This window comes from Bison bison, unplaced genomic scaffold (assembly GCF_000754665.1).
Source record: "Bison bison bison isolate TAMUID 2011002044 unplaced genomic scaffold, Bison_UMD1.0 scf7180017864109, whole genome shotgun sequence".
Classification (NCBI taxonomy): Eukaryota; Metazoa; Chordata; class Mammalia; order Artiodactyla; family Bovidae; genus Bison; species Bison bison.
In genome coordinates, this window is record NW_011494681.1 from 1,842,478 (window position 1) to 1,868,299 (window position 25,822).

The 25,822-nt window shown below is 38.8% G+C and overlaps 1 protein-coding gene across 4 annotated transcripts in view; it reads left to right on the forward strand.

Moving 5' to 3' along the window:
* KLHL7 (kelch-like family member 7) overlaps nucleotides 1-25,822 on the forward strand; it is a 56,668-nt gene that overhangs the window by 596 nt on the left and 30,250 nt on the right. Inside the window, exons 2-7 of one of the 4 annotated variants that reach the window (XM_010839043.1) lie at nucleotides 11,879-12,009; nucleotides 16,279-16,381; nucleotides 17,289-17,382; nucleotides 17,658-17,782; nucleotides 20,578-20,753; nucleotides 23,457-23,631. In XM_010839043.1, the coding sequence (XP_010837345.1) occupies nucleotides 16,303-16,381; nucleotides 17,289-17,382; nucleotides 17,658-17,782; nucleotides 20,578-20,753; nucleotides 23,457-23,631 (649 nt within the window). In that variant the 5' untranslated portion in view covers nucleotides 11,879-12,009; nucleotides 16,279-16,302. The other 3 variants (XM_010839044.1, XM_010839045.1, XM_010839042.1) reach the window with 3 other exon arrangements.

Here is a 25,822-nt window from a genome sequence, read left to right on the forward strand (position 1 = left end):
CCTCTGTCCTCGCCCTTCCTTGCATTTTCGCACGCCCGCGAAGCAGCTGCTGGTGGAGGGTCGCGTTAAACAGCTCTCCAGCAGAAGTGCCTCGTTGTCCGCCGATGCTGTGGCTCCCAGGTCAGACTCCTAGGGGACCTCTCGGGCTGGCGTCCGGCGTTGGGTATCGGTTGTATAACAGCTGTGCCCTAGTTATCTCTTTGTGAGCCGAGCATCCCTCCATTGGCCAGCCGTTTTTAGATGCCGTGAGATCTCGTGCGAAGAATCCCATTGGCACAGCCCAAACCGAAGCCCTCGAGGAAGGGAGAAGCATTGCTGGCCCTGACATCAGCTCCTCTTAAATAAGGATCCCCGCCTCCCTTCTGTGTGTTACCGGGGTGGAGCTAGGAGAAGACAGAGTCTCCTGTACGTGTTAATTTAGAGCAGAAACAGTCGTGGATAAATTCCGTGCCATCCATTAAGGGTCCCTTGCGCCTCTGTTATTTAAGAGGAGTCTTTGTTCTATCTTTGATGTGTGGCGTTTTAGTGACAGTCGTCAGCACGTCGGCGAAAGGTGGGTTGTGAAAAGAACGGGTTTTAATGCCAAAGAATGTAGACCAGAGAATCTGTTTGTTTATAAATGCCTTTTAGACCAGAAAAGTCGCTTGGTCATTTTCTCATCCTGGAAGCTTTGTTTGTAGAAATGTGCGTCCAGGGAGATCTGTGGGAATGTTTCAGTTTTGTGTCTGTGGTCCTGTTTTTTTCATGACAAAAGCAGGATGTGAGTGTAACTGCAAAACCTAGCTTGCTCATTTGGTGGTGCTGAAACTGCACAAACCAGATTGGGACTTGAACTTAATTGAGAGCATACAGCTGGTCTCCGGACTTTATTGAAGGTCGGTTTCTTTTTTCCTGCGGCTTTGTAGGACCTTAGTTCCTCAGGTAGGAATTGAACCAGCGCCCCCAGCAGTGAAAGCCAAGAGTCCCAACCTCTGGGCCTCCAGGGAATTCCCAGAGCTCAGTATCTTTGTCTTACGGTGGAAGGAATTCAGTGAAGTGATAGGTAAGAAGTGGATTTATTTAGAGATGCACAACCCATAGACAGAATGCAGTCTGTCTCAGTACCTGAGAATGCACCTTGAATGTGGTTAGTTTTCCTGGACTGGATAATTTCATAGGCTAATGAGTGGGAAGATTATCCCAACGGTTTCAGGGGAAGGGGCAGAGATTTCTGGGAACTGGGCCATCACCCACTTTTTGGCCTTTTATGGTTAACCTCAGAAGAGTCAGGGCACTGGTGGGTGTGCCATTTAGTTTGTGCTAATGCATTACCGTAAGTGTGTAATGAGGCTCAAGGTCCACTGGAAGTCAAATCTTCCACCATCTTGGACCAAGTTGGTTTTAACCAGTTTTTGTCATGTCGTGTGGCTGCGCCACCCTTTTAAAGGTTGTGCTCTGCCTCCTTTCCTACCGTTTCTGTTCTGATGGGAATATGGACAATAATAGAGGAATTTGAAGATTCTTTTTTTAAGATAATAATTGCTGGTGTCTTTGAGCAGACTCTGCTGGCATCTTGTTTTTGTTCATTAGCTCCTGACATTGTGCACGAGTGCAATAGATGGTAGTGGGAGTGCATGTAAATCTTGCCTGGTCTTTGGGCTGAAGTAGCTGTGAATGCCTGAATTCAATATTTTATGTAACTTTCATGCATAAATTTACATGTATACATTCATGTTCCTTTCATGTGAACCTTTTTTATATTTACGACACCACTGACTTCACATTACTGGTGCATTTAACTAGTGTCTGCCTCTAAAAGGTAAATGAGCCCTAGTTGACTAGCTCCCAGATTTGTTTCCCACAATCCTCCCATTCCCCCAAGTGCGTGTTTTCATATGCAGACTATAGCATTATGAAGCATTGCCTCATTCCATAGATATGGTGCAACTGGGGTGCAGCATCAAATGTCTGCTTGAGAGGGAGGGGATTGTCTGAGACTATGTTTAGCTTTGGGGGGTTAAAATTGATTCATAACCATTTCTTAGACTTAGCCTTAAGCAATATTAGTATCTGTTTATTTATTGTTACAATAGAAATACAGTTACTAAAGTACCAGGATTCTGTTACTGAGTGGGAAGGGGAAAATGGATGCTGGATGAGCCATCAGGAATTTCTTCCACAATGGCCTTAATCTGCCAGTTTCTGCTTTTTGTCGATGGCTTTGCTAACAGTTCTCCAGTAGCATTTTTACCAACTTCTTGGAATCCTGCATCTTTTGTAAGATGTGTAGTTTTGACTTTTGCAGTTGATTTACGTTGTACACGTATTGTTCTATTTGACATGACACAGAAGAGGCTCACCAACAAGGACTGACAAGGGCAGTTGATGGGAAGTGGCAGAAGGAGAAGCTAGTGTAAGCTAGAGGAGGAATGTTGGAGTGAGGACCAGTTTTTAAATTGTCATTGTTCTCTGGTGAAAACTTTTGTGTTATTACTATTTTTTGCTTTCCCTCATGTCATTACTTTGAAGATGGGATGACAAGGGTCCTTCTGTACACACCCAGAAACATCCCTACAAGAATTGAAGACTACTGTGAACTTAGAATTCCTGAATCCCAATTCCTGCTCTATCATTAAATAGTTCTGTGATCTTAGACAAGGATTAGGTCATTTCATCTCTCTGTGACACTGCAGTCAATCTATACGTAGTGGTGAAAGGGGATGCTGCTGAGCCAGCAGCCTCGGCTTCCTGTAAAGCCTTTTCTTCCATTATCCTTTCAGTCATTTCTGGCCTCCTGTTCTTAAGTAAACTTGACGATAAAGTGTAAGATTCACAAAAAGGGTCCAGATCATAAATGTGCAGCTCAAAGAATTATTGCAAAATGAACATACCCCCTCCAAGAAAAAGAACATGACTAATACACCAGAGGTCTCCCTCTTATGCCCTTCTCAGTTGCTGCCTCCTCAAAGGTAACCGCTGTTCTAATTTCTGCTGCCACAGACCTGTTTTTCCTGCTCTTGAACTTGCGTACATGGAATCATAGAGTGTATATTCATGTGTCTTGGTTTCTTAAAGCTCACATCTTCTTTGTGAGATTTATATATATTGTCGTTTGTTGCTCTAGTCCATCTTCAATGTAGTTTGCATACATACAAACTTGCATGAACACACCACAGTTTATCCCTTCTATCATGTTGGGTATTTGGGATTATTAAAACTAGTACTACTTTGAACATTTTTGTACATGTCTTTGGACTTCCCTGGTGGCTCAGATGGTAAAGCGTCTGCCTACAATGCGGGAGACCCGGGTTCAATCCCTGGGTCAGGCAGATCCCCTGGAGAAGGAAATGGCAATCCACTCCAGTATTCTTGCCTGGAAAATCCCATGGATGGAAGAGCCTGGTAGGCTACAGTCCATGGGGTCGCAAAGAGTCGGACACGACTGAGCGACTTTCTTTCTTTCTTTTGATGTGTGTACGCGTGCCTTTGTTGGGAAATACCCAAGAATGGAGTTGCTGAGTCATAAGGCAGGCTACATTCAACTTTACTCCGTATAGGAGTACAATTTCTGAAGTTGTGCTAGTTCACACTTCAGCCAGTTCTGTATGACAGAGGCTTTTGCTCTGTCTTAGCCAACACTTGGTATTGTCAGTCTCTATGATGTTAGCCATTCTAGTGGCTGTATAGTAGCATCTTATTTTATTTGGTGGAGTGCCTTGTCATTTTTCCAACTTTTTTGTTTAGGTTCACATTATCTGTTACACTAGAAAGGGGCTCTTCAAAGCAGGGCAGGGTCATTAGTCACTATTGCACATATCCAGCGCTGATGCTGTTTGTTAATGCAGTCCAGAAGATCCTTATCAATTGAGAGATGTTTTGAGAACTTTGAGTACCACTAGAGTTCAGTTTCCTCAGGTTAAATGAATTAAAGAATAATTAGAATGTAAGAGCTTATGTTAAAGCCCCATTGAGAGTGAAGTGAGAGAACCGCAAAGCTAATTTTGAGGATTGGATGCTTGCTGAGCAGTCACCTCAGTGCTCTTACTATTACTAAAGTAACAGCCTCTGTAGGCTCACTTCTCCAAGACTGTCAGTTACTACACGTCGGTAATCCTTAGGGTCTCCTGCAGTGATCTAAGCCTTCTGCATCAAATCCTCAATAATAGAAACACTTCTCAAGCACTTACTTTGGATATAGCAGCCATTCTGCAAAGTGTTTTATAGGCTTTTCTCATTGAATTTTCTTAGCGCCCATTGACAACTCCCTATTATCCAGACCTCCCTATCCTTAACTCTTCTCAATTTTCTCTTTTTGTCTGTCCGGTTTAGGAGATATCTCTCTCTCTGCTCTCTTTTCAGTGTCCCAAGCTTTCTTGGCCCTCTGTCCTTTTTTTCACATCCTTTGGGCAAACAGCACTGATGACTGTTCACCTTTGTGCAAGGCTTCCAAGCACAGCTGAAGAATGTCCCATTACTGGGCAGCCCTCCACCGGGTGAGTCCTGACTTCACCTGGCCTGGCAGTGCTACTTACTGGTGAGCAATCCCACTTATCTGTCTATTTTACTATTTTCCTCTAGCCTGAATCCTGTATCCTCACTTTCAGTAGATCATCCCTCTTTTGACATCACAAATAAATATAAGTCATTAATCTGGAACTATCTAGCTTTCATCTTTCCACCACCAAATCTGTAAACTTGTTTTGGCACTTTTTAAAAATTCTGCTACAGTGACTAAGGCCATTGAAAGCCAGTACTTCCATCTGGGCCTTGCCTTTCTCAGTACTAGTCTAATCAGAAAAGTTGCTGCACCATTGATTACTCTATCCTTGTTAGGCATCATTAACTTCTCCTCTGCTGGATTCTAGCTATCAGCATTTAGGCATGTTTTAACCTCTCTAGCTTGTAAACCAACTAAGAAACCAATCCCACTTATTCTTTGTCTCAGTAGTTCCCTGTAAATACCTCTCTCCCTCTTTGGCTCACTGGTTATCTATTCCCCTATTTCAGTTTGGCTTTTTAACTCATCCGTTCAGGTGAATATCTGTTGCGAATCCACTGTGTGAGACCTTCTTAACATAAAATGGCAGGTCCCAGAGACTGGTAAAAGGCCAGTGTGACTGGAGCACAGAACACAGTGGGAGGATGGTGAAAGATGAAAATGGACAAGTTGTTAGAGATCTACCCAGGTATAGCCTCATAAGCCAAGTTAGTGGGTTTTGCCTTTTTTCTGATACCCTTTCAAATATGTCTGTGAGAGGAGGAAAAGGTGTTATCAGCTTTTCTTTTGACAAAAATAATTGACTGCTCTGTGAATTAAGTGAATTAACTCAGTATTTGCTGACAGACCAAACAGAAGTTCCCAGTGAGATGGTCCTTTGGACAGAGGTGAGAGCAGCAACAGCAATATCAGTGAAGTTGTTCAGCCACTAAGTCTTGTCCAACTCTTTGCAACCCCATGGACTGCAGCACCAGGCTTCCTTGTCCTTCACTGTCTCCTAGAGTTTGCTCAAACTCATGTCCATTGATTGAGTCAGTGGTGCTGTCTAACCATCTCATCCTCTGCCGCCCCCTTCTCCTTTTGCTCTCAACCTTTCCCAGCATCAGGGTCTTTTCCAGTGAGTCGGCTCTTTGTATCAGGTGGCCAAAGTATTGGAGCTTCAGCAAAGGTGATACATTGAAGAGATTTAGGAGGTAAGATCAACAGGTTAGTGATAATAACCATCCTGTGTGGTTGTGATGACTAAATTAGATAATCAAGATAACTTAAAACAGGACCTGATAATGAGTAAGTTCTCAATAAAAGTTGGCTGCTTTTTTTGCTTTTGTGAAGGTGGTGATTGAATGCTGAGGATTTCTGTACAGGATGTCATTCATGATCCCCAGGGTTCTATCTAGAGTGCATAACTAAATGGATCATGACACTGTTTACTAAGAGAGGAGATACTAGAAATGGGCCACGGCTTTTTTTTTTTTTTTTTTTGGATTAAGGCTTTGAGGAAAAGGTAATTTGCATTTTAATTGATTCACAGTGCTGCTGAAACATTGAGGTATCTGAGTTGACAAGTCTGGAGAGTTGTGGGTTAAAAATATGAATTTATGAATTACCTGCAGATAGAAGATAACTTCACTGAAGCTGTGGAGAGTTAAGAGACTAGGATAAAGGCTGGATCGGGAATGAGCCTGTAAGGAAAACAAAAAAGGAATGGCCAGAAGAGTAGGAGGAAAGTGAGAGTTTTGAGACTCAGAGAAGAAATTGTTTCAGAAAGAAGATGGCAAATTTTGAAGCCTATGAGAAGTCAGTAAGATAAGATCTAAAAATGCTTGTAGGATGTAATAACAAAGAGGGGTTTATTGACTGTGAATGGAAGTCAGATTAGTGTGAGTAGGTTATCAGAAAATGGGGACAGTTCATTTGAGAAATTTGACCCTAACGGAGAGAGGGAGTCAAATGAAGGCTTTTGATGTTATTTGTTTAAATGGGAGATGTATGTGTGTTTGAAAACTAGTAGGAAGAATTCATTTGAGATGGAGAGGTTGAGTTCTTGTGAGACAGAACGGGTAGTTGATAGATAATTCCTGAGATGAAGTCCGAAGTAAAGGTGAGTAATCTCGTTTGGAAGGAGGATGGTCCCTCTTCCATAGGACTAGGAAGGAAAAGAGGGTTGGTAAGTGTGTAGGTGGGTATGTTTGGAATCAAGAGACTGAGGGAGTTTCTGTCTAGAGACTTCTGGGAGCTTTCTGCATTCACCGCAGGCTGGAAGCTGAGCAGGCCTGGCAAACGGGGAACAAGGGATTCTTTGGTAACTAGGCTGCAAAAACCCCAGAGCCAAGGTTACAATGCAGGGACAGTCTTGACGACTAGCTCGTGCCACTATAAAGACGTCTCCATCCCCAACACTCTGCCCTAGTGTTCCATCATTCACTCAGGTTTCAAAATCCTGAAAGTAGGTGTCTAATTGGCTGGCCTTTGATTGTTTGCCAGATTAGGTCTTTGCTACGGAGTGAATAGAAGAACTGTCTGACTTATTGGTTCCATAATGAGAGGCAGGCTCAGAGAATTGCCCTCTCTCCAGGATAGTTCATAATGAGGATTTTTTCCCCCAGAAATGAGAGTTTGGAGTTCTAATAGGAGGGGGAAATTGGAAGCTAGATTGCCAGAATCCACAAATACCCACCATGACCTCTGCCTTAGGCTGTCCAGTACAAACATGCATGCTCTTATTCTCATTCCTATAATTAAAAATATGTATCAGTTCAGTTATATATACCACCAAAATTTTTTTTCACTTATAGTGTCTAACTCCAGGATCACTTAGTGATATCCGTTCCTTCTAAGTCACTTGAAGATCCTAAGGGCTATATATGATAATTCATGGTTTATATGATCTTAGAGGGGAAGGGCAACTATTATGTAAATATTTTATAAAAAAGAAAAAAGTAGAAGCCACATTCATTGTTTGTCATGGTTTACTAATTGTTGTATTTGTGACTTCTCTCTTCACTGGCCATCCTATTCTTTGTCTTTAGCCAGCCCCTCAAGTTTCTTTATCTGATGGGGTGGTAACCTGATCTTTTCTTCCTAGGTATCTTGAACCTTTGGACTTCCCTGTATAGGATTACTTTAGTCTTATATTTACTGCTACATTTGGCAGCTTCAGTGTTACCTCTGGGATCTGATTTTATGTTACTTAAAAGCTGACTAAGTTAGCCTGTTACTGTTGGATGGATGCTGGCAGAAGACGTGAGACTCCTAGGCCAGGGGCCACAGACCTGGCTATTCGCCACACAGCGTCAGCAGTGTCAGTGTGTATGCACCAGTTCCCCTTGCCCCGGAAGTACTATGAGGGTGACGTGGTGGGGCCTGGATGGATATTACACACACAGTGGGTTTGTGCTGGAGCTAAGAAATGAGCACTGAGTTTAAGGAATCTGCCAACTTTATAGCAAACCATAGACAGGCTTGCTTTTTATCCTGGAAGGGAGACATTGTCTCACCGTCATGGTCACTTTCTGCCAGGAAAACCCTGAGAAATGGGGGCTTGGGTAAAAAGTGACAGAACCCTGCATTCTTAGCATGTCCAGGAACTCGAGAACCAAAGAGGATTGTTTCTCCCAACAACCAGAAGGAATCCAATGGGGGTCCCTTGAGTTCCAGTCATCTTTTGTCTCATGGAGAAGAGCAACAATTTTTTTTCTTGATGGCCAGGATCAGGCACCTACCCCACTGTAGTAACTTTTTACCCAGTGGCACAAGGAGGCCAAAATGGCCAGGTCACAGTTTTAACTTTGAATTCTATGGAAATGCTGTTTTATCACTTGATTAAATGATTCTTTTTCTGGGTCCCCAAATCTCTAAACTGCTACCGCAACCCACCTCCAGAAGGACTAATTGCTGAGATCAGAAACAAAAGTTTTGTAAATGAATCATTAAGCGTATTAGTGAGGGGAGCCTCTTCCATACCTTGGTTGCCAGACTAGTTCTGGCCAGAAACCATTCTGTCTGTACAAATTAAATGAAATCAAATCACTTGAAAATGGATTCAGCTGCTTAAAGAAAAAGCTTTGAAAACCACTGATCAAAGGTTTTTCCCCGAAAAAAGAATACACTGTGTGTGTCTGTCTCTCTGTGTCTACGTGGTATTGAGAACAGAATATTTCTGATCATCACTTCTCTCAAAGGAAAGGCACAAGGTATCTTGAGTTCACATCTGTCTTCCTAATTTTACCCAACAAGAGCGAAGTTGCTAGTAAAATTAAATTAGAACAAAAGACATTGCTGTTTTATTAATGATGAGATTCCTCACATACTTCTGCTTGAGTTCCCCATCTGCTCAATAGGACAGGTAAGATGTGTCTTACGGTGGACTCTGTATGCTGGACTTGGGCCCAGCCGTCTTCCCCACTGCCCCTCTTGCAGGACACATGAGTATTCAGATTATAAAATTTAGATTATTGGAATTTACAAGGTGTTCTTCTCAAGCAAAGCCTCGTCTTCCAACTTTATTTCACTAGAGAAGCGCTGCCTATGGGGGATTACTAGGTAGCTGCTCGTCTGTCAGTAGGGTGTTGTATTATGTCTCATTTGGCTGTTGATCTTCAGATAAACTCTCTGAGTTGAGAATCTTAGAGAGCTGAACCAGGCACCAGCTCTCTCACAGACGTTAACTGGACACAGTACTGTGAGTTCGTATTCCCAGGTTTGCTTTGTCTTCTAGGTGTTCTGTTACTGGCACAGGGAGTGCTTTGTTCTCAGATGCTGACAGGGCATCCTCTACCAATTGACTGTTCCTTTGTGTAGCCTCTGAAGAACGGTGAATGGTGCAGGAAGTTATTTAATTTTTTACTCCAGAAAGCTGTGGAATGCAGAAAGGTGTGGAATGGGTAGATATCTGTTAACTCTAGACTTGGAAGGGCACTTCATTTCTCATCTCAAATTGTTCTCAGCCAAGATGTCATTCATAGCTCTCTAGATTGTCTGCAGTGAACAAATGACAGTACTCTAATTCCATACTAACAACAAAATCCCCCAAGTCTGTCTGTTATGAACCCCCTTATTGTTGAATTCCCACATCTGTAATCTCCCTGTCAGTTAAAGCAGTTGAAATGCAAAAGTCTGCTCTCCCTATTTTCTTATGCTGCTGAGTGTCAGCCATAAGGCATTCACTTAAGTGTTAAGGTCAAGTCACGATAACTTCTCCAGCACCTTCAGTGTAGGCTGTCTTCCATCGGAATAGACTGTTAATTGAGCACTTCCAGAACTTCTCCAATTTCAGAGTAGTTTGTGTCACGTTTTCAGTATGGCAGAGGGTCTTCAGGACTCTTAAGATTAGCATAGTGTCACCCCCATCCCCACAAACTTGAAACTATACAAGCACATCTCCCATCTCTCAATAAATAGAAAAGATGTTGACACAATATAATATGGTCCTAACCCACTGTTATTGTTGCCAGCCAAAATCAGAGCAGAAACTTTGTTTCTGGTGAAACAGTTTTCAAAGAAAATCTTGGCTTTGATTTTGACAGACTGCTAGCCTTTGTCAGCTGTCTGTAATTGATAGACCCTAAGACTAAACTCAGCCTGGAGGAATCACTTTGATGAGGAGGCTAATGGGCACACTGTTTACTGGAGAAGGAATTTCATCTATGCATGATAATGCTTTGTTGGCATAGGATACATTGTTTTCCATGGAAATTTGCCAGCGGAGTTTCTCAGCTGCTGACTCTGCTAGAGTTTCTCTTTTCTCCTTGTGGTCCATCCTGCACGTTTAGGATTAATTTTCATTTATTTGAACCTTGTGTTCCTGGCAACTCGGTGCCAAAATAGTTGAGCTTTGTCTAGTGACAAAGTCTTCCCTCCTGTTTGGGAGGAGAGGGATTCGAATTCGTAATGGGCGGTTGTGCAGAGCAGTTTGTGGCCTTGAATCCTCGGCAGTTCTGATCCTCCTGGTTGTTCTGCACCTCTGTGTCATTACAATCCTCACCTGCTGTGAAATTCCTTATATATTCACATATATGTGTGTATAAAATACATTGAAGTATAGTTACTCTACGGTGTAGTTTCAAGCGTACAGCAGAGTGATCCAATCTCCTTCTATGTATTAATCTTAGTTCATGGAAGAGCCTTTTCTTTTTTTCCCCTCCATTCGTCTCAGCTGGATCGTGACCTTTAACAGACTCCTCTAAGGCCCATGGCCCTTTACAACGTGCTCCTCGAAACCTTGCCTTTCTTCATCTTTTGTTTGCCAGGCCTGGAAAACTTGGTGGTAGCAGACGCATTCCTTTCTGTTTCCTATTTGTGTCGAAGTGGGTGGTGTCTTTGTGTCCATTTGTTCCTTCCAGACAACCCCAACTGAGTAGCTAACCTATTTAAGCTGAATATTTTCCTATCCTGTAGAGCTAACATTGCTGAGATCAAATGCCTCTTTTCCTTTTCATTTTGGCCCCAGATGTTTTGCTAACCTACTTCTAGTGCCTTTCAAAGTCTATAGACATCGCCATGGTAGAAAATATAAGAGGTCTGTGTTAGGTTTACTGCCAACCCTTAACCACCCTCAGTAAGGTAATTTTAATTACGGGGAAGCCCGGCATCTAACAGGTCTGAATTATTTGGCTCCCCTTAATGGGACCTAGTACTCTCCCATAGTCTTAATTTCCAGGAACTTCGCAGATATGTTTCACTAGAGCATTTACCATTCCTGTCTTCTGACCAGATCACCTTGCAGATTATTTAATAATGCATGCAGTATGTTATTGCTGATCTTCATTTCCCCTTTTCAAATCACTCTGAACTTACTGTAATCACCTACTACAACTGTCCCAGTCTTTTGAGGGCAGTCCTTTAATTATGTGTTTGATTTCTTACCTTTAGCTTTAAAAGAAATCTTATTAAAAATTCCTAGGTCAAACTTCTTTCTGAGAGAGATTGTTTAGTCTCCTGAATTCTTTCTTCCTTTGTTATATATCTCTTTGGTCCACATCACCTTCATTGAATAAATAACAACAAAAGTAACCTTTTTTCCCCTCTAATCTCATCTTTTAAAGATCCATTGCACCAAAATTTATCTGCTTTTCTTTTCAAAGCTGTTTGACTGAGCTTGTCATATATTTCCCTTAAGGAAGGAAATCTTCTCCTTTATTAATCTAGGTGTGTTCCTTTGTTTTTCTTTTACTTTCCCACTTGCCTTATCCTGATTATACATGTATTTAAGCCCAGTGCTGTTTTTCTGAACAAAAAAGATTTCTAAAGTCATGTAAATTATTTTTTTCTCTTAACCTTTGGGTTTATTATTGCTTTGTTGAGGCTTTTCTGGGCTTCCCTGAGGCTTTTCTAGTAAATCTCAATCCAAAATGATGATTTATTCCTGTGTAATAAGGGTTCCATTTTCATTTATCCTTTCAGTGATTTAAATCCACCACCCAACTATAGTTGAATCTACAGTCTACTCAGGGATCTGTACCCAGGGTCAACTTGAATTCACGCTGGGAGGGACTGATTGCAGAACCTTGTTGACAAGCCACATAAATCCAAAGGTTAGTCATTCCTCAGTCCTCTCCTTGGGATACAGTGAAGAACAGAATTTGGGACTGCTGCTTGCATGCCTTCTCCTAACGCCAGCACATACCGCAGAAAGCTAGAACCTCATGCAATGCTGTGGAACTTACAGGAACCTAAAGTGCCTTTTTGCAGTCCTGTCTGGCAACTACCTAAAGAGAGCAAAAGGTCATTCCACAAACGCATGTCTAAAATGCCTGCCTTTAGGGGAGTTTTGAGGGGAGTCTTTTCAAGCCAAAGGACTTTCCCCACAAAAGTGCCTAATACTTGCAAACCCTAAAGCAGCCCCAGAGTTGCTGTTTGCCTTGGTTTGAGTGTCTATCCATAGTGGTTTGAGGGACCCTCTTCTTCTGGTTCTAAATATTTCAGAAATAGACACAGGAGACATAAATTAATGGCGAAAGACTAGTGAGCATGGCCTTGACTTGAGCATAAAGTGGGCTTCCTCCTCTTCTCCCCCTTAACTAAAAACTTTCCCACCCAATCTGAGGCAGAGCAGCTGAGGAATGGAAACAGTCCTCTCCTGCCACAGACGGAGGCAAGCCTGTCCCAGTGAATTCAGTTCTGTTGGGGGAGCAGATTCCTGGAAGAGTGAGCTGGGAAACCTGGCTCCGTGTGGTCAGTGACCTCTGCTATGCTCTTGCTCATCCTGCAGTCACTCTTCCACCAGCGACGGATGGAGAAAAGGACTGAGACTTCCTTCCCAGTACTTACCTTCACCAGAGGAAGAGAGAGCACTTTATGAGAGAGAAAACTATTATTTATTTTCTCATAAATTGGTAACAGCCACTCCAATACCATTTTGTCAGTTATCAAATCTCTCACCACCTTTTTTAAATTAAACTTAATTTTTTTTAGACCAGTTTTAACAGAAAAATTCAGCGGAAAGTACTTTCCATTTACTCCTTTCATCCCCTTGCCCCAGTTTCCCCTCTTATTAACATCTTGTCTGAGTGTGAGGCATTTGTTAAACTGGATGAGGCCTTGTTAAATTATTAACTATAGTGTATCTTAGAGTTCGTTTTTTGTACATTCTGTGGTTTTGACAGATGTATAATGACATATATCTATTGTTAAGAGTATCAAGCAAAATAATTTCACTGCCTTAAACATTACCTGTGCCCCACCTCCTTACCACGTACTTGAAATGGTATCTTTATCATATGCCAAATTCCCATTAATGTAGGTCCCTCATATTGTTTAGATTTATTTCTCGATATTTAATTATTTTCTTACTGCTGTGATTAGGATTTTTTTTCTAATTTGTGTGGTTTTTTTAATGACATATTACATCTAATTGCCTTTTCATATTTATCTTCTTTGTCTAGCTACTTTACTGACTTTCAATATGAGTTCTAGTGTTAAATTGATTTATCTTTATTTCTGTACTGATATGGCTAAAAATTCCAGAAAAATGTGACAGGATATGTGTATATGTGTATATATATATTTCAAACTTTAATGAGAATGCCTCTTCTGTTTCACTATTAAATGTGATGTTTGCTGTTGATTCTGATGAATGACCTTAAGCATACAGACACATCATTTTCTTTATTAAAGAATCTTAGGAAATGAATTTTTAATATTATCACACACCCTTTTGCCATATATTAAAGCTTTTCTATGTGAAAAATTTCTCTTTTAACCCATCAGTATGATGAATTACATTAATAGATATATTGTTCTTGAACCCTTCTTGCATGCCTAGAACAATACCCTGCTGGACTCAGTTTGCAAATACTTGACAGACTCTATGTAAGTCCCTGAAAGAGGAAAAAAAGCAAAGAATATGTGACCAAAGTAACAACTGACAGTTAAAAAAAAAAAATGAAGATAGCAAGGAAATAATAAATAGCATTTAAAAAGATAGCATATGTAAAATGAAATTAAGTTATTAGTGATAAACAGGATTATGTTAAACTCTATTAAAAATTATCTTTGTGGGACCCTCAGGCAAAGTTACACAAAAATTATGCTTTTATAAGAGACTTAAGATTCAAAAGCTGAAAATAATAAATACAAAGATCTAACAAATATGGGAGGACATAAACAGAAATTGCAAGGTTTTTTGGTTTGTTTAATCCAGTGAAGATATGTTGTTCAAAAGGTAGTTTTGTTTAAGTTTCTGTTCTGTTCACTTCGGGCTTTCATTCTCCAGCTTCCTGAGTCTCTGTCTCTTCCCATTTCCTATTTGTGCATACCCCTCTTCCCCAAGGATAGATAGCAGGAGGGACTTCTCTCTTTAGGTCAGTCCCATTTCTTGTTGAATAGGACCTATTAATCTGTTGTAGTCCAGTCAAATAAATGGACCATTTGGATGTAAACGATTGCTCCCGTTTCACCTCCTCCCACTTGCTGTACACATTTATATCCAGCTAGAGATTAATCTTAGACTAAGACTAAATTGTACAAAGAGCCCTCTGATTTCCCTGACTTCTTCTGTGTCTGTTAATTCACTGCACTAACATTTCCCATCCCCAAGGATGCCTTGGGAAGGTTTTTTGCTGCTTTTCAGTTTAACCTGACATTTTCTGGAACTTCCCGTCAGCAGCCATAGGTCCCTCTCCTATCTAATTTGCTTGCTATTCTGTCAGTATTCTTTCTTCCTCTTTTTTTCTTTCCTTCCCTCCCTCACTTCTCCCTGTCTTTTTCTCTTTCTTCCTCTTAAGCAAACTTGATCAGCTTGTTTTTGATGGTAACCAAATAATTGGCTTGGTTTTGCAACCTAGTATTTTTTGGTGCAGCAAAATCACCTGCAAGCTATGCCTATTCTGTACCCCTTCCCCAATAAATGGAAATAAACATGTAAGACATTATTGGAGTAACAGTGGCTTTAATTATGATCTGCATATAATGTCTAAGCAATAGTCTGTAGTTCCTAGTAGTGTTAGTTGCTCAGTCGTGTCTGACTCTTGGTGAACCCATGGACTGTGGCCCACCAGGCTCCTCCATCCATGTAATTCCCCCAGACAAGAATACTGGAGGGGATTGACATTTCCTTCTCCAGGGGATCTTCCCAAACCAGGGATCAAACTCTGGTCTCCCACATTTGCAGGCAGTTTCTTTACTGTCTGCACCACCAGGGAAGCTTAAAAAAAAAAAAGTCCTTAAGTAAGCTGTAAGAATGAAATGTTCATTTCTTAGCCCACTAAGAACCCATTTTTAGGGTTCTAAAAAAATGGGACGCATTCTTTTCTCATTCTAAGTGTTACTATCTTATTTGGGTTTTTATTCGTGGAATAGTAATGTAGGAAATAGTGATTTATCTATCAGAAACTATTATCAGTAGTTTTAGTAAAATACCTAAATTTGCAAAATTCTATATCTTCTGAGCTATTGGGCCATTATTGAGATTTGTGAGTACTATTACTCTGAAAATATTATTTGCCTCGTATTCCCAGTGCCTAAGAGAGTGCTTTACATATTTTTTTCTGAGCCAAATCTATACATTATATCTTTAACTTCATTAAGAAATTGAAATTTTATTTGATAAATAAGACATTTCTTTTTTCTTGAAACTCATCTTTAAGTAAGTAAAGTAAATCTTAAACTTTAATGTTCCCCATGTTTCTAACACTTTTAAGTATACAATCTAGATTTGCCTTCTTTCAGTAACCTACAGTGACACATTTGCCCTTGGTTAGATATCACAATTTAAAATTGGCTGCTCTCCAGGTCTTATCAGAAGTGCATATTAGAGAAGTGTTATTTAAGGAAAGAGTGCTCAGTGGACACTTGGTTCATCTACTCTATGTTCTGAGTTGTTCCTGTTTCGGGTTAGGTCTGTGAAGGCAACTTTCTTGGAAAATGCAGTGTGTACTCTACATTTTATCAAGGACAGTTTTTTAAAAGTATATTGTTTTGTTTGAAAAACCACCAAGGACGTTGTCATTTAATGTCCCCGTAAAATCTCACTATGAGAAACATCTTAGAATTAGTGTCAGATTAAAAATAAAAAATTGGCTTCCCGCAAAGGTTCGTACTTTTTTTTTTCCTGATTTTAAAGATCTTTTTTTTTTCCTGATTATTGGGAGCTTTAGTGCCAGATTTTGATACACCAAACTCATGACAGCAACTCTGTAAGTCCTTCGTAAATAGATTTTACATTATAAACAAGATCTGTGCTGGGGAAATACTGGATTTAAATGGAAAATAGAGATAAAGCATTTGGTCAGCACCTGTTTTTTCCTTTGCCTAGCCATTCCCATTGAGCCCTTTTTAATTGTATTTATTTCTCTCTTGATTAGAAAACGCTGTGTGATGTGATCCTTATGGTCCAGGAAAGAAAGATACCTGCTCATCGTGTTGTCCTTGCTGCAGCCAGTCATTTTTTTAACTTAATGTTCACAAGTAAGTATCTGAAGATGAAACATAATATTTTTTCTGAGATTTAGGTGAAGTCTAAATGGAAATATGCCATTTTCATATTTAATATGCCAGTTTTAAAAGCACTTAAGGCCATAGAACAGTGAAGAGATTGAAGAGTGGTCATGGTGATGATTGCTCGAAGGAGACCTGTCCTTTTGTTAGCCCTAAAGGCCCCTAAGTGTTTATTAATGAATGTACAGCTTCTAGTTGAATACTGGGTTTTTTTCTTAATCTCAGATGAAAAGGCAAAGGAGCAGATAAGTCTTATGGCATTTTATCTAGCAAGTTAAATGAAATAAAATGAAAAATGAAATATAACATACTAAGAAAAGCCATATTTTGGAGTTGAGAATTGGGTCCGAGTCCTGGTTCTTCTACTTAGTACTGCTTATGAGCTTGATCAAGTTATATAATATATCTGCCTCAAGTTTTCTCTTTAATGCCCTGGCTACCTACTAGGGTTTTGGGGAAGAATGAGAGCCTTGCTGTTGAAAGCTGACTATGTATATTTAATTGTCATTGTTTTTATAGGTCTGTTCCAGCTGTATCAGAGGCATTTTTCCCATAGCAATTTAAGAGAATGCTACCAAATTAATGTAGGAGTTGGGGAAATACTGAATCTAGATTTATGTCTTTCTGTTTACTTGGCCTTTTTTTTTTAAGTACACTAATTGACTAATATCTTATTTTAAGGCACATCTCAAGTATGGAGAATTAATTTGCATTTATTATAGGGCAGTGGTGGGTGGGCTTTCTAGGGTGTTTTCTTTCAGAGAGGTGTCTGTCATGCTATTTTTCTCTAACATTTAACACAGCCTAGAATGATCTGGTTCTTCAGTTAGACTCATGGAAGTACTTATGCCACTTATGTTTCTTCTCTTTGTATTAGCTAACATGCTTGAATCAAAGTCCTTTGAAGTGGAGCTCAAAGATGCTGAACCTGACATTATTGAACAACTTGTGGAATTTGCTTATACAGCTAGGTAAGTTAAGGATCATTTCTGCTGTGGAGAAGTAAGGTCAGGATCTGCCATGGAAAAGTATTATTATAACAAGTTGGTGTGTTCCACATTCTTCAGAATGAAAAACTATAAGGGTAGTAGGGGTGGGGTTTGAGGATCCTATGCTATACTAGTTCAAAGGCTGAAAAATCTTAATTTTTTTGTTTAATTTTAGGGGCCAGTAGGATACATTTTACCACAGTATTATTTAAACAATAAATTGTAGGAAATTGATATTCATTTCACCTTATTTACAGAATTTCTGTGAATAGCAACAATGTTCAGTCCTTATTAGATGCAGCAAATCAGTACCAGATTGAACCTGTGAAGAAAATGTGTGTTGATTTTTTGAAAGAACAAGTTGATGCTTCAAACTGTCTTGGTAAGAAATGAGATTCCTATTAAAAAAAAACACTTTAAAAAAATAATAAAATAAAAAAACACTTTAATTTGTATTTTAATAAAGAAAAAAGGCATGGTTTTAAGTATCCTTATTTAATCTTCTTTTTTCCTTATTTAATCTTGAGATGTTCACTAAAAAATTTTGCAGGAATATATTTTAGGAGGAGATTCAGTGGAGTAGACATGAGCAAAGCACACCCTCCCAAGTTGAAGAAATTTATGGACAAGAAGTTATCATTAAAATTAAATGGTGGCAGACATGTCCAAGGAATATTGTGGGGATTTGATCCCTTTATGAATCTTGTGATAGATGAATGTGTGGAGATGGCAACTAGTGGGCAACAGAACAATATTGGAATGGTGGTAATACGAGGAAATAGTATCATCATGTTAGAAGCCTTGGAACGAGTATGAACAATGGCTGTGTTCACCAGAGAAATCAACGCTTCCATGTGTCCCCTCTCCACATTTTACTACCAGAAAAATTGGGTTGTGTACATTTTCTTACTTTTTTGTTAAATAAACTTTTGTAATAGCCAAAAAAAAAAAAAAAAGAGGAGATTCAGTTCAGTTCAGTCACTCAGTCATGTCCAACTCTGCGACCCCATGAATCGCAGCACACCAGGCCTCCCTGTCCATCACGAACTCCCAGAGTTCACGCAGACTCACATCCATCGAGTCAGTGATGCCATCCAGCCATCTCATCCTCTGTCGTCCCCTTCTCCTGCCCCCAATCCCTCCCAGCATCAGAGTCTTTTCCAATGAGTCAACTCTTCGCATGAGGTGGCCAAAGTACTGGAGTTTCAGCTTTAGCATCATTCCTTCCAAAGAACACCCAGGGCTGATCTCCTTCAGAATGGACTGGTTGGATCTCCTTGCAGTCCAAGGGACTTTCAAGAGTCTTCTCCAACACCACACTTCAAAAGCATCAATTCTTCGGTGCTCAACTTTCTTCACAGCCCAACTCTCACATCCATACATGACCACAGGAAAAACCTTGACTAGACGGACCTTTGTTGGCAAAGTAATGTCTCTGCTTTTAGGGAGAACCTATTAACCTCAGCAGAAACAAGCCATAAAATACTGTATCAGCATTTTCCAAAATAAAAAATAACCTCAGCAATGATTTTTTGTGTGTATAGGAAGAGGAGCAAGGATTTACTTTAGAAATGCCAGAATGATTCAGTGTTAAAAAAACAAACATAATTTACTACGCTAACATGCATTTGAGAAGGAAATGGCAACCCACTCCAGTGTTCTTGCCTGGAAAATCCCAGGGATGGGGGAACCTGGTGGGCTGCCGTCTGTGGGGTTGCACAGAGTTGGACCCGACTGAAGCGACTTAGCAGCAGCAGTAGCAACATGCTATACTTATATAAAAATACTTAAAGCCATAGCAACAGATGCTGAAGGCACTTTTGTATTTCAGTACTCATTCCTATATTTATGAAAACTCTTAAACTAGAAATAAAATAGTTAATCTATATGTATCTGAAACTGATAGCAAATAGTCTTTGCATGGAAACATGCTAGTGTTCAATTTTGTGCTGAAGGTTTCTATCAGTGCAGTCAAGAAAAAATAGGGTAACAATAGAAATTTCCTTATTTGGTGCTGAAGGTTTCCATCAGTGCAGTCAAGAAAAAATACGGTAACAATAGAAATTTCCTTATTTGGCATAATCAGAACAGTAGTTAGTTGGCTAATTTAAATTTCATTAATGTAGTAAGTGGTTAAAGGTTTTTATCAATTGTAAAGATTGCATTTTAGTGTAATATAAATATAGCAATCTGCTACTGTTTGATGCTAAGCCCAACTCTATAAATACTGATTTTACCTAAATCTGTCTTACATAAGTCACACCAATAATATATCATCTATGATTTTTTATTCTTAATTTCCTTAAAACAAATTGATAACTCAGCAAGAAGTCTGATGACAGAATCCTTCTAGAATTTTGCAGTGTTTTCTTAGATTTTATCAATTGTCTTGGTCATGCTTGATGTGAGCTATTTCAAGTCTGTCTTAACACCTTAGAATTAGTCTTCATAGAAACAACTACTTTTCACATTCATATTTTATTGATCCACACGATTATTTGGTTATATAATAACCACAAATTCAACTGCCAAAAATTAATTAATAAATAAATACTGGTTTTTGGTGATAGTATCATTTCCCTATTGGGAGCCTAAACATTCATATGTAGCCGACTGCTTACCATGAGTATATAGCATGCCATCTTATTGGTTAGTACATTCCCCTCCTTTCTCTCCCCTACTCTCCCTTTTTTCACAACCCTTTAAAAATAGGAAAAATATTCTTAGCTGCTGACGCTACAGCTAGAGGTGAATAATTTGGCTCATGGACAGTATTTTGCAGATTCCTGATACATAACATTAATAATCAATTAATTACATTGAAGATCACTAAAAAAATCTAAGTGGAGATCTGTCAACTGTCCCTAAAGTAATCCAAATATTTAGCAACCCTAATTGAAGACATATTAGAATTTTTAAAAAGTAGAACATTATAAGCTTATTTTAAAATTTATTTGCAAGAGAAAATGTTTTACTTGTAGCCAAGAAAAGTTTGAAAAAACATTGAAGAGGGTCTGTCCTACCAAGTACCAAATTCAGCCACATATAAGATGATATCATGCTGGCATAACAATAGACAAATCAATGGAAAAGATTTATGAAATTTATTATCTCATTTTCCTAGAGTCAATTACTGTATCTTTAAGGTATTTTGGTTCATTTATTTTCTATCTTCAGGTATAAGTGTATTAGCAGAGTGTCTAGACTGTCCTGAATTGAAAGCAACTGCGGATGACTTTATTCATCAGCATTTTACTGAAGTTTATAAAACTGATGAATTTCTACAACTTGATGTCAAGCGAGTTACACATCTCCTCAACCAGGACACTCTGACTGTGAGAGCAGAGGATCAGGTAACTAAATTGCCTTCCCACATTATTCTTAGTAAAAATGTTCCTATGAATTTCTTATACTTCATTTTTGAATACATGACAAAGAAAAAAATCATATTAGGAGAGACAGTATTTACACTAGAGTATTCCAAATTCTGTTTCATGGCTGCTGGATGTTAGGAAAGTCAGGAAAATGGTTTCACCTCTAGGCCTTCAGGCAGCCTTGCTGACACCTTGATTTTTGCCCAGGGTGTGACCCACTTTGGACTGTGATCTCCAGAACTGTCAGATAAACTGTCAGAGGTGTAAGCTGGGTGCAGCGTTGGGAGCTAGATGGGGTAATGCTTTAATATGCAGACATTTAATCTCTGTTTTCAGTTCCCCATCCTTCTCTGTAATTTAAGTCAAAAAGTTTGTGATAATGTATTATATAACATGGAAATCAGTGATACCATGTTGATAGCACATACCCTTAATATTATGAGACTGGCATGTCATCTCTGTCTTCCTCCCAAAAAAACTATAGCCCCAGCCTAATCATGAGATAACCTAGATTGAGAGACAGTCTATACTGATTAGAACTCACAACTATCAAAAATTGTCAAAAACAAGGAAGGTCTGAGAATCTGTCATAGTCTAGAAGAGCCTACAGAGAAGGTGATGGCACCCACTCCAGTACTCTTGCCTGGAAAACCCCGTGGACAGAGAGGCCTGGTTGGCTGCAGTCCATGGGGTCGTGAAGAGTCGGACAGGACTGAGTGACTTCACTTTCACTTTTCACTTTCATGCATTGGAGAAGGAAATGGCAACCCACTCCAGTGTTCTTGCCTGGAAAATCCCAGGGATGGCGGAGCCTGGTGGGCTGCCATCTATGGGATCGCACAAAGTCGGACACGACTGAAGTGACTTAGCAGCAGCAGAAGAGCCTAAGGTGATATGATGACTAAATGTAATGTATCTTCTTTGGAATTGAGGAACAGAAAAAGAAAATTAGACAAACTAAAGGATTTTTTTAAAGTATGGTCCTTAATGTATCAACATTTATTCGTTATTTATGATGAGAGTTTTATACTAATGTACCAATTAACATCTAAGTGCAGGGTATATGGGAACTCTCTACACTATCTTTCCAATTTTTCTGTAAATCAAAAACTATCCCAATAAAGAACTTATTTAAAAATAAAAGACTAGCTTAGCCAATCAGCCAATTCTCAGTTGCTCAGGGTTTCCTGTCTAGCCTTAAAATTGTCACTCAAATGTGAACCCTGGCAGGACAGGAGCCCTGCCCTCCATCTGTATAGTCCTATGCTTAATGGACTTAAACACTAATGACATGTTTGTTGAATGAGTCAGGGAATGAGTGACTACAACTCCTCTTCTTACTTTATAACATCAGCTTTTATTTACTATTAGCAATATAAACCAGTGTGTACAAGTTCTAAAGAGGCATATAAAACCCAGATTGGTCAGATTTTCCACCTGATGGTAACTAATAAATGCTTCAGTGATGGAGGTGGAAGTTGAAATTTTTTAGCAGTATAAAGTTTGACTTTTATCTTTGGGTTTCATTTACTCATTTATGATACTCTGAGCATCCAATGGCTTGGGTAATTTGAAATGGACAATTTCCATTAATTTTATTAAATGCACACACTTCTGGACTTGTATCATAGGCTACAGAAAAGGGTGGAACAGTGCATCTTCACAATAAATCTGAACCCACTTACCTGCTTGGCTGGACTGTACTTCTTGGATCATAAAATTTGCCCTCTGTAAACCCAAGGAATGTAATAATGATGTGAACTTGACTGAACTTGCAGTCCCAAATGCATGAGAGTGGTTATTTAAGGCCTGTCATAAATACAGTGTCATGTAACTTTCATCAAAATTTTGAGATATGGGAACTACAGTTTTGAAATAATGTAAAAAAAATAAATAAATAAAAATAAAAAAAATAAAAGACTAATTCCTATAAAAAATTTAACTGACTCATGGGGAAATTAAATTTAGGCCTTATTAATATGACCTAAAAGTATGTGGTATATGAAATACTAGACTTTTTTCAGTGTGTTTAAACTAGTGATTTGTAGATCAAATTATGTTAATAAACTTGGCACTTTTTTGGTAGTTAAAGGAATTATTTATTTTAGAAAGCAATTCTTACATAAATACTCTAATTTCCTTCTATATGTATAGAATTTTTATATCATAAAGTTTGTGGGAAGCACATAGGTCTATCAGTTCATAATTCAGGAATATTAGATTGAAACAAAATCTTAGATGACCTTCATATCTCTTGGGGTAGAAGGCCTCTGAGGAAATAACACATTTTCCTGGTACCATATAAGCATATATTGAAACTAGCATTGATCAATAGATTTTTTTCAGTGGGAAATGTATATCATATCTCCTTCCAAAACAGAAGTTATATTTTGTTTAAAAGCAATTTAAAAATATGTATTCAACATCCTCCTTATCATTACATTATGCAGTAGTAGTAAGTTCTATAAAGCATATTACCTAGAAGAATCTCTAGAGCATTGTGTAAACTGTTCTGAAGTAAAGATGGGTATTTGGGGATGAAAACAAGTATCTGAATAAGATATTTGGGGTAAGCAGTTATGTCTTAATGAGATTCTTTCCCTTCACTGGGAGAGTAAACATAGGTAATTGGAAGTGCTGCTGCCATCTGAAAATTTTACCATGCTGTTTTTCTCCCCTTAGGTTTATGATGCTGCAGTCAGGTGGTTGAAATATGATGAACCTAATCGCCAGCCTTTTATGGTTGACATCCTTGCTAAAGTCAGGTTTCCTCTTATCTCAAAGAATTTCTTAAGTAAAACAGTACAAGCCGAACCACTTATTCAAGACAATCCCGAATGCCTTAAAATGGTGATAAGTAAGTTTCCTTAATATCCATTTATAACCTGATCATCTAGCCAGTTTCTCATGGACTTAAAACCTTTCAGATTGGATCAGATGGGGCAGCCAGGGAGAAACACTTGAGACTTAGCCCTTCTGTATAGTTAATCTATTGGGATTCTCAACTGTCTATCTGGAAGGAACTTAGCCCCATCCATTATTTTATAGGAACACCTGGGATAGAAGGTAAAAAATTAGACTTGGTCTCCTTTCATGTATAGCAACTTTCATTTTATGTGTTTTATTTCCTTTTAAAATAATTGAGCTAAGTAGTGTACTGTGATCACATTTTCTTTTTTGAAGAAAATTGTTGGTTTGTTGCACCTGGAGCACATTTTTTGCCACATTCTCTTTTGATGCACTTAATTTTTCTTGACTTGCAGACTTGAGTTCCAACCCCTCTGTAAAATGCCACTTAATAAAATTGTACAATTAAACAATCTGTTGCTTTTCTTTCTTTGGCAACACTGTTGATAGAGCCTTCTTTCTGCCTGTTTCAGTATGAAGTGTTTGCACTGTAGGTGTAAACTTAAGACACAGTTCTCATCCTGGGACTTCTCTGCCATCCTGGGATGTTCTTTCACTCTTTTCCTAAGTTAGATTTCACTATTTTCCTCAAACGCACGTCTTCCCCTTCCTAAATTCTGTTTGATTGCACATATCCTTAAAAGCTTCCTGAGAAAGAGTATATGATCAGTAAATATTTGGAAATTTGACAAATCACATCTTTATTTTATCATAAAATGTTGAAGGATAGTTAAACTAGGTATAGAATTATGTTGAAAAATCATTTCCAGTTAGAATTTTAAGGCATTTTCCATTGTTTACTAGCTTCCAGTGTTACTTTTGAGAAATCTGATGCCAGTTTATTTAGTATGCCTCCTTGTAAGCATGTAACACTTTATTTTCTTTTAATCCCTGGTATTTTGAAGGGTCACAGTAATGTACCTTGGTTTTCATCTTTTTTTTAGTTATCACACTGGCATTCTCTATTCAGCCACAGATTTCTCAGTTCTTTATTGCTGATATTGTGATTTTTTAGGGATTGAGTCTGTCATCTTTTCTTGTCTCTCCTATCCATCTTTGCCTTTTCTATTTTCTTGGAAATAGCCTTTTCTTTTAGCACTTTTATTTCAGTTATTTTGTATTTCTGTGAGTTTTATTCTCTTATTTCATGGCTATAATATCTTATTCCAGAGTAGCATTATAATGCCTTTAATATTTTCTTATCTTGCCTGCATTTCCTGTATTGCCTTCCTTTTTTCTTTTTTTCTGTACTGCCTTTGGTTTTTTTTTTTTTTTCTTTTTGTTGTTGAAAACAAATATTTCATATCATCTGTGAATCATATTTATAAGAGTGTGTTATTATAAAATTGATAATACTATGTATGTGAGTGGTCTTCTCATTTATTGGACTAAACTGTAGGATAATCAGGATAGCCAGACAGTTTTTAAATTGGGGACCCCCAAAGGTCATTATCTGTAGTTATTTTCTCAGGTAGTTGGGTTGGAGGCATTTGGGAACTGAATGGGGGAGCATTTTGACTTGAAGGCTTTCACTTAATCCCTGTTTTCAGTTTACACCGCTTTCTGTGTGATTCCCTGAATCTGGACATCTCTGATTCAGAATCTCCAAAGACCAACCCTTCTGTCTCCTATAGTGGGAAAAGCATAGGTATCTGACTGCAGTAGGGAAAGGAGACCTGGCAATTCAGCGGTCATTTATTTTAGAATTTTAGAGTTCTCTTGATTTCATCCCCACTCCAGCTTTTGGGGTACTCTGTATCATTCCAGGGTTCTGCAGGATCATTTGGCTTGCTTCTCATTGGTGTCTCTTGCCATAACTATTCAGGTTTAACATTCAGTCTGCTAGCTGTCTTCATTAACTGTTTTGGGAGTTGCAAATCTTCTAGCACTATCAGAGGTAGAGTTTGTTTGCTTCTTCTTTCCTTGTTTTTGGAGAGTGGCTTTCAAGAGAGAGGAAAGAAAACGTCTTGAAATGGCAAGTGTAATCTGAAGTTGTTTTTGTATTGATAAATCTTAATCAGTCTTTTCCTTTATATCCAGCTTTAGAAATATGTTTGGAAGGGTCTTTCTTGGTCCAAGATGATTTTTTTAAATTTCCTAAATTTTCCTTTTGTGCATTTATGGATTTCTTTTTTTTTTTT